We start from the raw sequence: 15,717 nt of genomic DNA, 5'->3' as shown, positions 1-15,717 counted from the left end.
TTAAATAGGCTACTGTAGCCTATAAAGTCAGAATGAGGCTGTTATAAATAATTACGCCTATGATTAATTGCCTATTATAATTAAATCGAACCATGAGTCAGCCTAATTAATTTTCTGTCCATGAACAAATCAAACACAATAAAAAAAAAATTTAAATCTCAAAATGTAGGCTATGGGCTAAATCAGTTAGGCCCTACTATTAAATCAATCTAAATCCAACCTTATTTTTTATATTTATTTAGATGAAAATATGGTTCCACATAGCCTATAGACGCCCAAAATAAACTAAATTGTATTCAAGGCCTATTTAGCCTATTTCAACAAACTAAAGTCCAGTAGGCCTAGGCCTAGTAATTTAGGCTAGGCCTATAATTTAGGCTATGTAGCCTAGTTATTCTCAAGTGTGGGAAACTCTTAGGGAATTATGGTAGAATGACCCTATGATTTGCCAACATAGAGGTCATGCTTAGCCTATTTGCGTTTTTGAAAAAAAAAAATGAATCCGATAAGATAATATTTTTTGTCACACGGACCATAATAGTGTGCTGGCTCGTTGCCCTGGCTCCCTTGGCTTCGCGAGGCGTGGATTCAAAGGCTGTTTGCGCAGCCGCAGAAATGTTCTCAGCATCAGCATCTCGCTGGATGCAGATAACCGGAAGGATGCTGTGACAGAGAGTAGGCTAGCGTGGGATTTTTATTCTATTGACGGTGTCGCTGTATCCGATTATAAACAGTCCCGTCGCGCCGCGCACCAGACACGTCCACATTGGTTTTTGTGTCGCTATCTATGTTGTTTATTAAAAGCAGCTGCCATGTTCCCATCGTGCTGCTCCAGCTCCAAACCCGCGGACAGCGGTGCGAAACGGAGCTCCTATGCTAAGCTGCTGCTCGGGGTCTTTGTGGTTTATATGCTCCACACTGTGTGGCTGCTGTACGGCTTCCTCAACACCAAACCCTGCGATGAAGGCATTGGAGAGGACTGCATCGCCTCCTACCTTGCAGCAAGACCCAGACTTCAGGTTAGAACAGGCCTTCGTTTCTTACTATTTACTCCTCGTGGCTAATTAAGGTCAAGACACTAGCCTACTATAAGGGGCTGAAACAGACCACCCCTGCCTTTTCATTATGTTTGTAGCCAGCACTGCTCAATATTTAACCTTTGCGAATCGTGTGCATGCGAGAAACAATTAAATAAGGATTTTTTTTTGGCATTGTGTTTTTCAGAATTAAATTAGTTTTGTTTGTTTTTTACATAATGGAAGACATTCCCAGTCCACACAGATGAATTAGTCTGAGCCTGAGTTATATAACACTGCACTCTGCTGCACTCTATCATAAAAATCCTTTCACAAGTTCAGCCTCGGGGCAGTCAGTTCAGTTCAGCCATCAAAAGAAACATACCCTGTGCACATTTTGAACTTATAGTCAGGAGTTTCATCAAAGCATTTTTCATGCTTTAATGACAGAGAGGGGAGACATAGATGAAATGGAGCAGAATTACATGCAGAAACGACCAAAGGAAAATCTATTTTCTTCTCTTTATTCTCTTCTCTTCTTTTATCCAGCTGAGCGTGTTCACCTGCCTCGTGCCGGACAGCAGCCAACTCAACCTCGCTGTAAAAGTCGACCATTTCGACCCACATTCTTCATTTGAGAGGTGGGTTGGACACTTTTGATTAAATGTGTTATTCTTTTATAATCGCTGCCGGAGAAACTAGGTCCAGGGCATGAAACGCTATAGTCATACAATGAAATAGGCCAGTATTTTTTCTTTTCATTTACTATGACCTTTGTTTGTTAGATATCAATCTGAAAGGAGTACATGATCATTACAGAAGTGTTGATCTCTTGAAAATAGGTATTTTAAGCACCTTGAGCCTGGCTGTTTGTTTCAACTTAATGTTTCTCTCTCTCTCTTTCTCTCTCTCTCCCCATAGGCTGGTGAATATCTCTCTGCCAGAGGAGACCCGAGCTAATGGCACTCTGTATGCAGTGGTGTACGTACACAGAGCCAGCGTTTCACCTCTGGAGGACAGCAGAGAAGTGCACTACGCAGCTCTGCTCACCACCTACATCACTCCTCCCGCACACACAGAGGGACAGAGAGACACACAGAAGGTAAAACGTCATTCAATATCTAGGACTGGTGGTACTATATCATGTTTCACCCACCATTCAGACAGGGGAGGGGGGCCCTGCTAAAGATAAGTTTTCTCTGTGGCTCAAGCAGAGGCAGAGTCCCAGAGCCGAGAATCCTGTATCCCATTGGAGACCTCACCTGTCAATCACTATGATGTCAGAGGACTTCACCTTCAACAAGGCGGGGCTTCCTAGTGATGTGCGGCGCTACATGAGAGTGTAAGTCACAGGAAGCTTGCCACTTGCCACTGCCATTTAAAAATAACTTTAAAAAAATGTGAAACAAAACGAATAACTGATGTGGGAAAAATGATAGACAATAGAAAAACAACAGGAAAAGCATCTGCTTCCACCTAATATAAATGTCCTACAGAAAAACATAAAGGAATATCTGTTTGCAGCCTCTAATTACAGTTCGCATACATCTATGAGATGTGGAGAATTAAAGTAAGTTTTCATTCTCAGATCAATCTATTCTACTAAGTAATCTATTACTAAGTAATGAACACAAATAAGCAAAGATAACAAAACAGTCAGGAAATAAATAGCTTAATTTTGTGATCGGGCAACAATTAATAGGGGATTGTGCGGAGATTGAATATTTGTTTTGGAACTTGATTACTCCCACGAGCCAGAAGTGACTGGGGAATGCTACCAAGATAAAAACAAGGGGTTACTTACACCAGCTAGCATTGCTACTCTGTAGACAAACAGCAGTGAGTGGAGGGTCCAGTGCTAATGAGTCGGTAGGCAAACACAAAGTGATGTTTGTGTGTTTTCAAATGATCCTTCTCTCTTCCTCGTAGCTCTCAGAATGGCCGACAGATGATATACCTCCCTCTGCTGCTGGTCAACGAGCTCAGCGTCAGAGTCAGAGACCTCATGGTAGGACGGGATTTACTGTACATGCTGTGTCAAATATATTTTGAATTAGAACGACTCGTGACGGCACAGTCAATGTCCATGCTTTAACAGGAGATCAGCCCCAGCACTGTCCAGCTCCCTCTGACCGTGTCCTACGAGGGAATCTCTCTGAGGGGATTCAGGTTCTGGGTGCACCTGCAGGACGTGGTTTACTCCCTGCGACAGTTTGGTGAGCTCGTAAACAGACGTGCAATGATTTTAATTCAATGGATGAGTTCTCCTGTAGCATGTGGCCCCCAGTCTTCTGCATATTGGTGAAGTTCATTTAATAGCTCCAAAGACAAACCTTAATATGTTTCTGTTGCAACAGTAGAACGTCATTTAATTTCCATCACAGGGGTGATTCAATCGAGGCAGCCCGATTCGACTTCCAATCTCACAGTCGATTGGTGACATAATGTGGTTATGACACAGGGATCATTATATTCCGTTTACATGGTGGTGCTGTTGACTGTCTGATTTTACATGGTATTGCTAATGCTAAGTGTCTCCCAATATCATGATACATTGCCTATTGTGGTATAAATATCAGCATATTAGCCAACTGTAAATTCAAATTTGGAAGCAATTCATCTCCTTATTGTTCATGAATAAATCACCATGGTAGACTAAGTCGCAATAAAATAAATTCTGAAGCCATGTCAAGAAGCCCTTTGTCCGGTGTGGAAAAGATGAGAATATGAATCAATAAGCAGAAAAAACAAAACATGAATCGACTATCAGTCGACTACAGGCAAGACTTGACCATTCAGATTTGATTATGTAAATTCTTAGTCGGGGACACACCTAATCGTGTTTGAGGAATGAGTTTGATGGCACGTTATAGTTTATTTTAGACCTAGCAAACCATAAATAATTAGCACACATTGCTTTTTTATATCACACAGTCAAGAGATTGAACTAAACTAAACCCTTTAACATTGTATCGATCTAGGCTTCACAGAGGAGAACGTGGATGAGATCAAAGCAACTTTGATGGACTCCAACCTCTACCTGCTAGTGTTGACTGCCCTCGTCACAGCTCTTCAAGTAAGGTTATAAAACACTGTAAAACATATCTAAACGTTGCATATATTAGAATCAATCCACCTCATGAATCTTGAGTCTATAGTACATTGTGTCATGAGGGCACCTCTGGCATGTTGCAAATGAAGCCTTGCCATATTCATTTCTGCAGCTCATCTGTGAATTCTTGGCTCTTAAAAATGACATCAGCTCATGGAGAAAAAAGAAGACCATGGCGGGAATGTCCAGGAAGTCGGGTAAGCTAAAATCCTCCAATTATAATCTTTTTTTAAATAGTTTGCGACCATTTATTGAAAATGTTGCAGGGATTCAAGATAAAACCTAACTGTTCCCCCTGCCCCCCCTCCCTCTCTGGTTGTAGTTATGTGGCGTAGTCTCAGTACTTTGCTGATTTTCCTCCACCTGCTAGAAGAGACCAGTCTACTGGTGCTGCTTCCTGTTGGACTTGGAGCATGTGTAGAGGTATTATTATTATTCAGTATAATCAGTCTCCTTTTATCAAATAGAAAGTTTCCCAAACTGAAACTAATCTGTCATCTTTCCCGTCAGGTCTGGAAGGTGTTTAAAGTGTTTAACATGAACTTGCTATGGAAAAGCTCCAAGCTCCACGTGAGTATGGCAGCCATTAAGGCATCCGTTATTTAGGGGCTAGCTTTAACATGTCGTAGAGCGAATATAATTGGACTTTTCTGATGCCAGTAAGTAGTACGCTTAATTTCTAACCTAAAGCGCCCTCCTCTCTTCCTGTGCAGGCGAATAAGCTGGACGAGGAAGAAAGAAAGACAGTGGAGTATGACACACAGGTCTGTCTGTCAGGGCTCTGATTAAAAAAACTCTGCTTCAGGTTTTGTTATTCATTTGAAGATTTTTTAATACTTTGTCTTTTAGGCGTCCAGATACTTGTCCTACTTGGTCTATCCTCTGTGTATCAGCGGAGCTATTTTCTCACTGGCCTACTTACGCCAGAAGAGGTGAGCTGATCACCACACAGTCTACCGCTTCGTCTTATGCGATTCGACTTGTAACATTTCTTTGACTTAGTCGCTAAATATGCACAATTTATTATTAAATTAATATCAAATTGTTTCTATGTTGACAGCTACTATTCCTGGTTAATCAACAGCTTGGTGACTGGTGAGTTGACTTACATCCATCAGCAACAGTTAGCAGTACGGTAGTTAAATGAAGTTGATGCCTTTACCTTTGATATTGACTCCTTTAGTCTTGTATTGACACTTCTGTACTCCTCCTCTTCTCAGGAGTGTATGCCTTAGGCTTCCTGTCGATGGCCCCGCAGCTCTACATCAACCACAAGGTCTGTCCTGCACAAGAGGCATCACAACCTACTTAAAGTGCATTAATTACCAAATTATCTGATTATAGAGCTGAGAAAAAATATATAATTTAAATATTGTAAATTAGTACTGTAGGTATAAACCATTCTCAGCTGTCTTTGATTATTAGTTTTGCTTGACACTTTCACTTTGTGTTTCTCCACCCCTCTTTCTGGATCAGCTGAAGTCAGTGAGCCACCTGCAGGGGACAGTGTTGATGTACAGAGTGAGTGGAACTATATTTTATATCTACCTCCCTCACGAATAAGTAACAGGAATATACTTTGTGTCGCCAAAAGCACAATACTTCCACGCTTTGACTGTGGAAACCAATTTAATTAAACTCTCACTGATGCATTCATTATTCTCTCTTCCCTCTCTCTCTCTCTGTCTACCAGGGAGTGAACACACTGATCTCAGATCTGTGCTCCTGTGCCTCCCTTTCTTCCTCCCACCAACTTTCGTGCTTCAGAGATGAGCTCCTCTTCTTCCTCTACCTCTGGCAGCGGAGGTAGACCACACACACACCCACACACACACACACACACCCACACACACACCCACACACACACACACACACACACACACACACACACACACACACACACACACACACACACACACACACACACACACACACACACACACACACACACACACACACACACACACACACACACACAGTTCTACTAGCAAACACGCAGATAGTACTGGCATCAAGACACGTGCAGTTAATACTCTATGAATTGTGTAGCAGACTTGTGGAATTCATGTGGAATTTCTAGACTTTTCCTTTGTCCAAATATACACTTTACATTTTCAGTTTAACATCCACCTCTTGGCTTTTCTCGGTATTCATGCGTGTTCAAATTTGCTGAAATAACTGCTTTTGTCTCCTTTCTCAACCAGGCATTGCGCCCACAAGGCCAGAAGGCGAGAGTCTGGGACCCACAGCAAGAAACTAAAGACTCAATGAGGGGAAGACAAGTTGTACTTATTTCCTTTTTTCCCCCCGGAAATTGTTGCACAAATACAGAAAAACTCGACTTTAAAGGAAATTGTTCAGCAACTTAACATGTGAAACAGAGACTCTGGACAGACGGAGCCACCTGACCTGTTCTGCTTCTGACTCATGTCTTCTGTACACTCAAGTTGCAGCTTTTTCCCCCTACAGTTACAAAGCTTTCCCTTTACCACTATAGTGACCAAAGTCAGCCATCGACGAACACTCCGTGATGTACGTCATACTGGACTAGAGTTAAAAAAAAAAGAATTGGGACATGCACACATAAAGGGGTCACTAAAATGTTTTCCTGGTACATTGTACAGGATGTAGCCTTCAGTCCTCAATGTAGTTCTATAACCATGAATCAGTAACCGGCCGTTGCATGTAGAGTTAAACTTTGACGGGCTCAATGCCTGAAAAGCTTGAACCATTATTCTCCATTTAAAATGTACTTTTTTAATCATATTCCATATTTTGTACCGATTAATACACATAGAGTATATTCTGTAAGCTTAATAAGGAAATGCATAAAATGTCCAATGCACCAATTCAGAGCAAAAAATAAAAAATAATTCTCTGAAGCCACATGCAGCTTTACAATTATGGAAACTGAAAATTTCGAATTTGAGATAACACAATTGGTGTGGTAGCACAATAAAATCCAATGAAAATTATTCCACAATGATACCACATCTCATTTGGTTTCTTTGGAAACATTGCAGGCATGACTTGCATTTAAAGTTATGTAATGTGGTTTTAACAAGCATGGCTTTGCAACACTAGAGTGTAATGATAAACAGGCAGGTCCTGAAGGGTTGCAGACCAGCAACATAAAGCACTTTATACTCTTCTATTCATCCCGATGTAATTTTAGATAGATATAATGTAAGTCTCTTTAAGATGTCATCGTTTCATTTGGTATTCATGTATTACATACATTTTTCATGCGATTGTTTTTAAAAGGCGCAATGTTAACATTTAAAAAGAGAGTCTAAACCATGGCCCGCAAGTTGACCCATTACTTCAAATACCCTGACTGCATGTATGTATGAAATTCCTGCAATGCATTTTGACTGACAACATAGAGCCGCTTAGTAAAATAATCAATCTGTTCCCTTCCATTCATCACATATGGTAGAAGAAACATTCATCCAGGGAAAACATAAACACAGAACCCTGAATGAATGATCCAAATAGTACCATGCTTTTTATTGTGCTTTTATTGCTCTGTTCTCTGCCCTTATTCTGCTTCATTGCTGGCTGAACTGCTTGAGCTAGAGAATGATTTACAAACTTTGTGTGAATTTTTAAATATTATTGAATTTGTTGTATTGTTTGAGCAACCCCGCTTGTTGATTTAAAAAAAATTGAAAAATTAAATAAAAATTTAACTTGCTTAAGATTTATCTTGTAGAAATCTGCTAGTGTTTATATGTGCGAATCGATGTGGATGTGTCTTTTGGGTGTGTCTACCAACCCTTGCAATCAGGACCCAAATCAACATAGACAGCAGATTGGTAATTATGGAAACTGTTTGACTGGTTTCTATTAAGTGAGTTTCATACTTTGGTTTGTGCGCTAGTGTGTGCGTGAGAGTGTGTGTGTGTGTGTGCGAGAGAGTGTGTCTGTGTGTTTTGGTTATCTTGATACTTAAGGAGTGAAAAATATCCTCACCGGGTCCCATTAGGGTTCAGATGTATAATACATTTCAACTGACAGAAAATATATAAAAATTAAATTGGGTTGATCATGTGTGGTTGGTGTGCTAGGTGTGTCCTGTGTGTGCGCTGGTGCATTCCTCAGATGCTATGACAGATATAAGGATGACGTGTTTGCCCCAGTACTTCAAGTAATAAACAGTCTAAAAAAACCACAAGTCATCTGGTGAAATGAAACAAATTACATAATGCTGCTGGTTGTCTTTAATTGACAGTGACTGGGATCACAATGGTTTCCACTATTATTCAGGACGGGTTGTGTTGATGTTGATCCTCAGGTAGAGTAAGTTTGGTTTAGGTAACAAGATTTTAAAAAAGGACTCTTTTTGTGTTGTTAGGAGGTAAAAGTCATGGGAAGAAGAATATAATCAATTAGGAGTCATTTTTTTTCTGTCCACCTGATGGATCCAAGTCCAATATAATATGTGTCTCCACCAACTTTTGAGGAAAGTATCAGGATCTTCAGCTGCTCCACTTTGTTCACCAGTTGGTGCTTACATTTTTCAGAGAGACTGATGACAACAATGTGGAATGACAGATTGCACTAAGTCACAGAGACTAGCTCTGATGTGATGTCATGACTTTGGTACCAAAACAGTAGGCCTACAGTTTGTATGCCAGACAACTTTCAGATAATGAGCTGAAACTCACTCTAAAGCTGAGGGGAGCTTCAAATTCAGGTGATGATTCTTTTTAGGTTGGTTCACGCTGTCACATGCTTTAATGTTTACACTTTAATCCCGTTTTTATTATTTCTGTACTTTCTCCCTCACTGCACACTGCCTGCATAGAGTGTTGTTAGAAGAAGTATCTCCCTAGAAGTAGGAGTTGCCTCTTGACTAAAGAAAAGGAGACATCCTGCAGCACAGGTTGAGCTGAACCTAATGACTACAACATATTACATGTTTGCTGAGCATGCAGTGCAGACCATAGACATAATAAAGGACATCCTTTATTATGTCTATGGTGCAGAAACACAGACTGTTTCTCAGTTAATGGCTAGTTTTAACTCTGTGATTACCCGGAGATAAATGAAATTGCAAGTTTCTGTGAAACCATGGTAAGATCTAGGAATGTCCTGTCCATGCACACGCACACCAGAACGACTAGACAAGATATACAAGATGCTTTCACACTCATGCCATGTTGGTGGCTCACGATGTGGGTGGGACTGTTGTGCTTCTGTAAAACAAACAAGAGAAACCACACAGAGAGAGTCGGGCACACCAGGTTTGACGACAGGTGGTGAACAGACTGTTTTGAAGATGCTGTTCAGACTCGCAATCCTCTCGCTTCTCGTCTCGACAGGTATGTTAGTTCACCTCAGTCTCCTCTAACCGTATAGGTCAAAGGGTCAGGGGGCTTCCTTTAAAGGAACCAGGGTTAGGGGTTAAATACACAAGTGTGTGTGGGAATCCTGTTTGGGATCCAGACTTCAGAGTTGATAAAACACCAGAAAAAAATGGGAAAAGTCGGTCTTTTTTTTATAGCTCTGATTGAGATACATTGAGCCTTCTGAACCTGATACCTAACTTTTAAGACCTGTTGCTGTGAAATGAAAGTTGGAACTAAATGAAACACTTTTAATTTCACACCCAGAGGTGGTAAAAAGTAAACAGACCTGCTTAAGGTTGGACCAACTGGTTCCTCATAATAACAGAATATGAATCCAGAATATTGAAAGGATTAATATGCCTTTGGGTTTCCCTCCGTCATTGCACGCAGTTTGTTATACCATTCACCTTGGAAGACTCCCGTCTAACACATTGTGAGAATCAGCTGGATGATATAAGACAGCAAACAATGAACAGTGAATGGGAGGGAAAGTATGCAGCGCTCCTCTTTATAATTAAAAGAAGCAAGCTTGACAAGTTTAGACAATGACAATGTCTTTGGGAGTATCCACATTTCTATTTCGGGTGAATTTTTATAGTGCGTTATAAAAGGTATAATTTTCTTACTCCATAGTCGGAACATATTTATTAAGCCCCGGGAAGCCAAGGTTTAAACATATATTTAAACATATTTGGCATTTTAATTTTGGGCTTTGTTGATTTTGATTAAGGAGCAGACAGTCAGGAGCCTGATTTGTTTCACAATGCTTACATTGTTGGAGAGGGAACAACACTGTGTGCATCTTGTGTGGGTCATTCTCAGAAATATGTGATCATAGGCCTACTACTTTTATTTCATAGAAATGTTTTTTAATGTGACCTCTAATCCTACATCTCTGCCCTGTTGCTGGTGCCTGTAGCGCTGCCACTGGCGTGCTATGTGTGCTCTAGCTCGAGCACCAATGAAGAATGCAACCAGAATCAGAGGGAATGTCCGACTACACAGGACACGTGCATGACGGCCGTCGACATCTTAGGTGACAATGAATACACAATATTAAAAACCCTAGTGGAGAATCTAAAAGAGCCTTAGATTTTGTAGGGGTTCAGCTTTTTCTATAAAACTGTCTCACTGATTATTAAAGGGATAGTTCAGTATTTTTGAAGTGGGGTTGTATTGGGTAGGCTACTTAAGCATAGTTAGTCTGTTACCATATGGAGATGGCGGTCAATGCAGGGGAGGTGTAGGCAGCTGTAGCAGAAGTCAGCCTTCTATTGTTGCAGAGGGGGCCAGAAGAAAAACGTTTTTTTCTCTCCACAAATACATGCTAACCTAAAAATCCGTTCAATTGTATGCTAAACTGAGATTTTTGTCTTATAATTTGCAGTAGCTCTTAATCGAGGAGTTGATACAACTGAACGGCGGTCTGGGGGCAAATTTAGGCTGTGGAAAAAATCTCAGTTTAGCGTACAATTGAACGGATATTTTTTTTTTTTAGGCAAGAATTTATATATGTGGAGAAAAAACATTCATCTTCTGGCCCCTCTCTCCAACAATACAAGGCTGACTTCTGCTACATCTGCATTTCCCTCAAACTCCTTATATTGACTGTACTGACCGCCATCTCCATTAGGTAACACTATAATTATGCATAAAATAGCCATATAACCCTACTTTAAAAATACTGAACTATCCCTTTAATGTGGCACTAAAGCGACTTTATAGAAATAGCTCTGGTTTGATTATTGAAAAGAAGCGTAGGTCCTGTCCAGTGAGCTCAGTTGTTAATTTCACACGCCTCTTAAAAATGTAGCAAAAACATAGGATTTCCATCAAAAACAAGTCACTCCAATACCCTAATCTGTGTGTGTGTGTTTGTGTTGTTCAGGCTTAGGGAAAGCCATAGTGAAACAGTGCGCTAGCATGGCCACATGCTCCGGAGCTGCCGCATCCGCCTCAACTGACGCAAATGGAAACGGAAACATCGTCAACTGCTGCAACACTTTCGACTTGTGTAACTTCAGTGGAGCCGAGTCGGTTCACATACACAAGGCACTGATGATTCTGAGTGCAGGCCTGATGTTCTTGCTGCTGTCGCACTGAGGCCAGCAGGATAAACCAAGGTTACCAGTCACACTGCTGCTCTACTAAAGTGATGGAATGAATGTTTCAGGATCTATGCAATGTATTGTATCATGTAAGGACTGTTCAGCTCTGACACAGAGCCGGACGACTAAAATCACTTAAGTCCCTTTTTCTTTTGTCACTTAAAGACTTACAACACTGAAAGGACAAATTAAGGTTTTACAGTGGTCTCAGGTCTGTGTAATTCTGTATTAAAGTGAGCGGGTTTGATGTCAATACTGATGTAGCTCACGGATCAATGTACTTGGAAGGAGAAGTGCCATTCTGTGTTCTGGATGTTTTAAAACTAAATAGCAAGGAGTGTATTCATTTTGGATAAAGGAGCCATAAAACACTGAAATGTTGTGCCTTTAAATAAATCGCAATCAATGACAACCTGATTTCGATTTCGTCATTATTTTATTTCATTGTTTTTTCCCTCCTATCTGACAAGAAGGGCCGGTTTAGCCCAGAAGACAAAATAAAAACCAGTGTTTACTAGTACGACTTCTGTACAATTCACCAGTGACACACACCAGTATAGCTTACAATATACCAACATGAGCAGATTTACGCAACAACAAGAAGATAAAATAGATTGTTTTTTGTGTTGTGTTTTTTTTACTTTCTTTTTTATCCCTAGAAAACCCAGATACTTGATAGTGTCATTGCTGGCTGAACATGAAAATCTAATCTGGGTAAAATAGGGTTAAAAAAGTAGTTTTTATTTGTGTGTGTGTGAGTGCTGTGCAAATATGCTCTTCTCCATACCAGTATATCATGCTATACCAGTACAGACACCAGTATATTTTATATAGCAGTATGTCATACTCCATGTGGGGTCGATATTAACAAAGACACGTGTGATCTGCTGTGTTTTCAGTTCGGTGTTTTGTGTCTGCGAGACGAGTTCCAGTCATGTGGCTCCACATTCCATGTGTGTGTTTGTGTTCCCTGTTGTTAAGAGGGAACATATCTAAAGAGTTACACCTGACGGACAACTGGGACTCAAAGCACAAAGGTTCCAGGATTGAGGTTTGTTTGTTTGTGTCACCGGTAAATTCACTTTGTGACACACCAGCAGGAGAGGGGACAGTGAAAGGGGGTGACACCAGTCTTATATGTGGACAGACTCAACACTTTTTTGGGATCGTGGGTGAGGAGAAAGAAAGACACTGTCCTCACAGAAATGATGACCAGTCCTGGACATGATGTCCCCCTCTTTCTCCTAGACCAATAGGAAGTAACTAGTCACTGAGACTGAATCCTCAATCCACTTTCAGTTTTTTTTTCTCCACCAGAGTCAATGCTGGGATTAAATGTCAGTGTAGAGGAAGAATAGTGTGACTGCTGAAAAACAACAGAAAAAACATGGAGCCAGCAGATAAAATAAAGAGTAGACTAAATTGAGTGCGAGTTGGATTCTTCACATTTGGAGTCTTTAAAAACCTGCTTAGAGAGGAGCCGGGGAAGACTTCAGGAAGGAGTGGGGAAGAAGTGAGAGAAATTGAGAGGGAGAGAGTAGGATAGTGCGTCTTTTTTTCCAGGCAGCAGACCGGCGCTAGACTGTCCTCAAGATTTGTAACGTTTGTCCCGTCTCCCCCTCCGTCTCTCCTCCTCTGCAAAGTCTATAAATTAAACCCTATTGAGACGGAGGGAAGACAGGAGTTGATGGAAGAGAGATACGGGAGGAGTGATGGAGGGGGGGGGGGGGGGGCCTCAAAGCACCGCACGTGACACATCTGCTTTGATCTGCCCGTTCCAAAAGACCCCAGGGTAGTGTGGAGGTATTTCAAGTGAGGAGAAGGTTCACATCCGAGGGAGGGAGGGGGGGGGGTCAAAAAAACATACAGTATCAACAAATGTACTGACATGGCTGCTGGCTGACGTCTATATGTCCATTCTCACAGGTGAGGTTTCATGCAGATATGTTGCAAAAACAAAAGCAGTCCGATCAGGCTTTGCTTGAAAGTTGTATTCCTCATAATCCTAATCCACATGATGTCAACAGAACCAGATCCAATCATCCCCATTATAGTAATTCTGTCAGAGGATTTTAAAACGGGGACCAGAAGAATCCAGACCTTTGGTTTTAAAAATCTTCTTCTTTCCTGCTTCTTCCTCCTTTCGCCTTTTTATTTCAATTCAGAGAGAGCGAAGCTGCCAAGTCCCTGATTCAGGAAGTGTTTTTGCTGTTAGGAAAGTCACAGTGGTGGGGAGGTTAAACCCAGAGGACCTGACTTCAACATCTAATGATTCTTCACAGCCTGTTGTCTGGATGTCACAGCCTGTAGTTTTCTCCTTGTAATGCAAAGCAGTCAGTTTTGACAACTCTCACATGACATGATTGACGTCACTTATCCAGGAGTCTTTTAGTCCACAGCTGCTAACAGTTACCGTAAAAATAATGTGGGTCTCACAAATAGCAACAGCGCATCCTGTTGGGTCGTGGGGCTAGTGTGGGCGGGACTGGGCCATCATCTTGAGCCGTGATTGGTCGATGACATCCAGCAGGTTCTTGGCGTCAACTGCAAGAGCGTGAGCCGCCGTCAACATCTGCTTCTTGTAATCCTGCTGGAGACTAGGACACAGCGAAAATATGCACAATGAGATGAGTACTACAACATTAAAGCCACTATTTGTGCAGTTTTAAAATCACTGACTTTGGCGCCCCCCAGTGACGACATCAAGAAAGCCACTGTGGCAGACAGCTCATACCATTGGTATTTGTATGATACATGTTACAGTTTTGAAATTTTTGCAAACACTGAAAAAATTTGTATATTTTTTACTTTCTTTAATCATATACGGTCTTCCATTGGAATTATAAGCCCAGTGATTGACTGAATACATGTTTGAACCTACCTGGTCATCACATATTGTTGGGCTAACTTCATCTTCCCAATCAACTCTGCCAGGTCAGAGTTCAGCAGTTTCTGTGCCATCTCAATCTGTTGAAGAAAAACAGAGCGTTAAATATCAATCTGATTCTAACCAACTCTGGAGCAAATGTGTGATCGCTAGTGTTATTATATATATACTTAATCAAAATAATAAGAACATTTGTTTCCATTCTAAATCAAGATGGATAATAAACACACACACACACACACACACACACACACACACACACACACACACACACACACACACACACACACACACACACACACACACACACACACACACACACACACACACACACACACACACACACACACACACACACACACACACACACACACACACACACACACACACACACACTTTATGTATGTGTCATTACCTCTCTGTGTGTACTGGCTGGGAGTTGTGGCAGAGTCTCATCCACTGTGGCCAACAATGTCCTCAGAGCCAGACCCACATCCTGAAACACACAGACACACACTTTTTTTTACTCAAAATAGATTCAAAATTATACTCAGAAGAGAGAAAACTACGTAATTAATTTATATAGTTTTAAATGAAAGACTTCAGGTTCATAAAATAAAAATATTGTTTGAAAAAGGTGATTTAGAAAACACACAAATTAGATTTTAAACAAAACATTTTTTCAAAAACAGATGGAGATAACCAGTGTGTAGGAATAAAATAAAATCTTAATTTTAAAGAGGGTAAGCCGAAGTGGAGACTTGAATGACTAAATCCCCACAATTAAAATCAACATTTAGTGAGGTTCAAAGGGTCAGACCTGTGGAGGCTGATTAACACATTATCCCAAATTATTAATCGGAAGTATCAAAATTCATATAATTTATGGTAATTGAAACAGGATGTCATAGTGGTCAAGGGAGAATAACATATAACTGTGTGAACTGAAAAGCACTCATCTTCGCATTACTTTCAAGTTTTAAAGTTAGGGTTTGCTGCTTAAGAGATAACCAGAGAATTCACAGAGTCTCTGATGGAGTGAGATACACATGTCACAGTGTCTGCTAGGGTTACCTTGACCATGGGCACGTATTCCTCTGGAGGAGCCGGTTGGATCTTGCTGGACATCTCGATCACGGCTTTGACCAATCCCGTCACGTTCTCGTACACCTTGTCGTTGGAGCGGTCCAGGTTGGCGGTGGGGGGCGGGCTTATCTCTTGGGGCTGCAGCTGAACCACC

At 41.0% G+C, this 15,717-nt stretch overlaps 3 protein-coding genes across 5 annotated transcripts in view; 2 read left to right on the top strand and 1 right to left on the bottom strand.

The window, feature by feature from the left end:
* Positions 1–812: 812 nt before the first annotated feature.
* LOC307260109 (lipid scramblase CLPTM1L-like) lies at positions 813–6,399 on the top strand (the record flags this gene model as incomplete). The annotated part of the gene is made up of 17 exons (XM_080040242.1): positions 813–1,019; positions 1,566–1,657; positions 1,938–2,118; positions 2,231–2,358; positions 2,946–3,024; positions 3,115–3,232; positions 3,998–4,092; positions 4,241–4,325; positions 4,451–4,551; positions 4,639–4,698; positions 4,842–4,892; positions 4,978–5,060; positions 5,189–5,223; positions 5,349–5,404; positions 5,605–5,649; positions 5,822–5,934; positions 6,333–6,399. The coding sequence occupies 17 exons, from the start codon at positions 813–815 to the stop codon at positions 6,397–6,399; spliced, it is 1,596 nt and encodes a 531-aa protein (XP_079896368.1).
* Positions 6,400–9,357: 2,958 nt separating this feature from the next.
* Positions 9,358–12,002, top strand: LOC307260128 (uncharacterized protein). Its single transcript, XM_080040272.1, has 3 exons — positions 9,358–9,455; positions 10,402–10,518; positions 11,371–12,002. Exons 1-3 carry the CDS (start codon positions 9,413–9,415, stop codon positions 11,583–11,585), a joined length of 375 nt encoding a protein of 124 aa, XP_079896398.1. The 5' UTR covers positions 9,358–9,412; the 3' UTR covers positions 11,586–12,002.
* Positions 12,003–12,022: 20 nt separating this feature from the next.
* The window catches only part of LOC307260127 (focal adhesion kinase 1-like), a 55,718-nt gene continuing 52,023 nt past the window's right edge, over positions 12,023–15,717 (bottom strand). For all 3 annotated transcript variants that reach the window (XM_080040269.1, XM_080040271.1, XM_080040270.1), the window contains 4 exons: positions 15,552–15,707; positions 14,893–14,973; positions 14,472–14,557; positions 12,023–14,187 (listed from right to left, as the gene is read on the bottom strand). In XM_080040269.1, the coding sequence (XP_079896395.1) occupies positions 14,061–14,187; positions 14,472–14,557; positions 14,893–14,973; positions 15,552–15,707 (450 nt within the window). In that variant the 3' untranslated portion in view covers positions 12,023–14,060. The remainder of the gene's footprint in view (positions 14,188–14,471; positions 14,558–14,892; positions 14,974–15,551; positions 15,708–15,717) is intronic.

The sequence above is a fragment of the Ammodytes marinus genome (assembly GCF_949987685.1).
Source record: "Ammodytes marinus genome assembly, chromosome: 13".
NCBI classification, from domain to species: Eukaryota; Metazoa; Chordata; class Actinopteri; order Uranoscopiformes; family Ammodytidae; genus Ammodytes; species Ammodytes marinus.
Note: the sequence above shows the minus strand (reverse complement) of the source record. Positions and strands in the feature narration are given on the sequence as shown.

Bases quoted from the DNA above. Each gene is read 5' to 3' on its own strand.
- LOC307260128 (XM_080040272.1), top strand. From the start codon at position 9,413: ATGCTGTTCAGACTCGCAATCCTCTCGCTTCTCGTCTCGACAG. The intron at 9,456-10,401 runs GTATGTTAGTTC...TGGTGCCTGTAG, and splicing joins CTCGCTTCTCGTCTCGACAG to CGCTGCCACTGGCGTGCTAT. The intron at 10,519-11,370 runs GTGACAATGAAT...TGTGTTGTTCAG, and splicing joins GACGGCCGTCGACATCTTAG to GCTTAGGGAAAGCCATAGTG.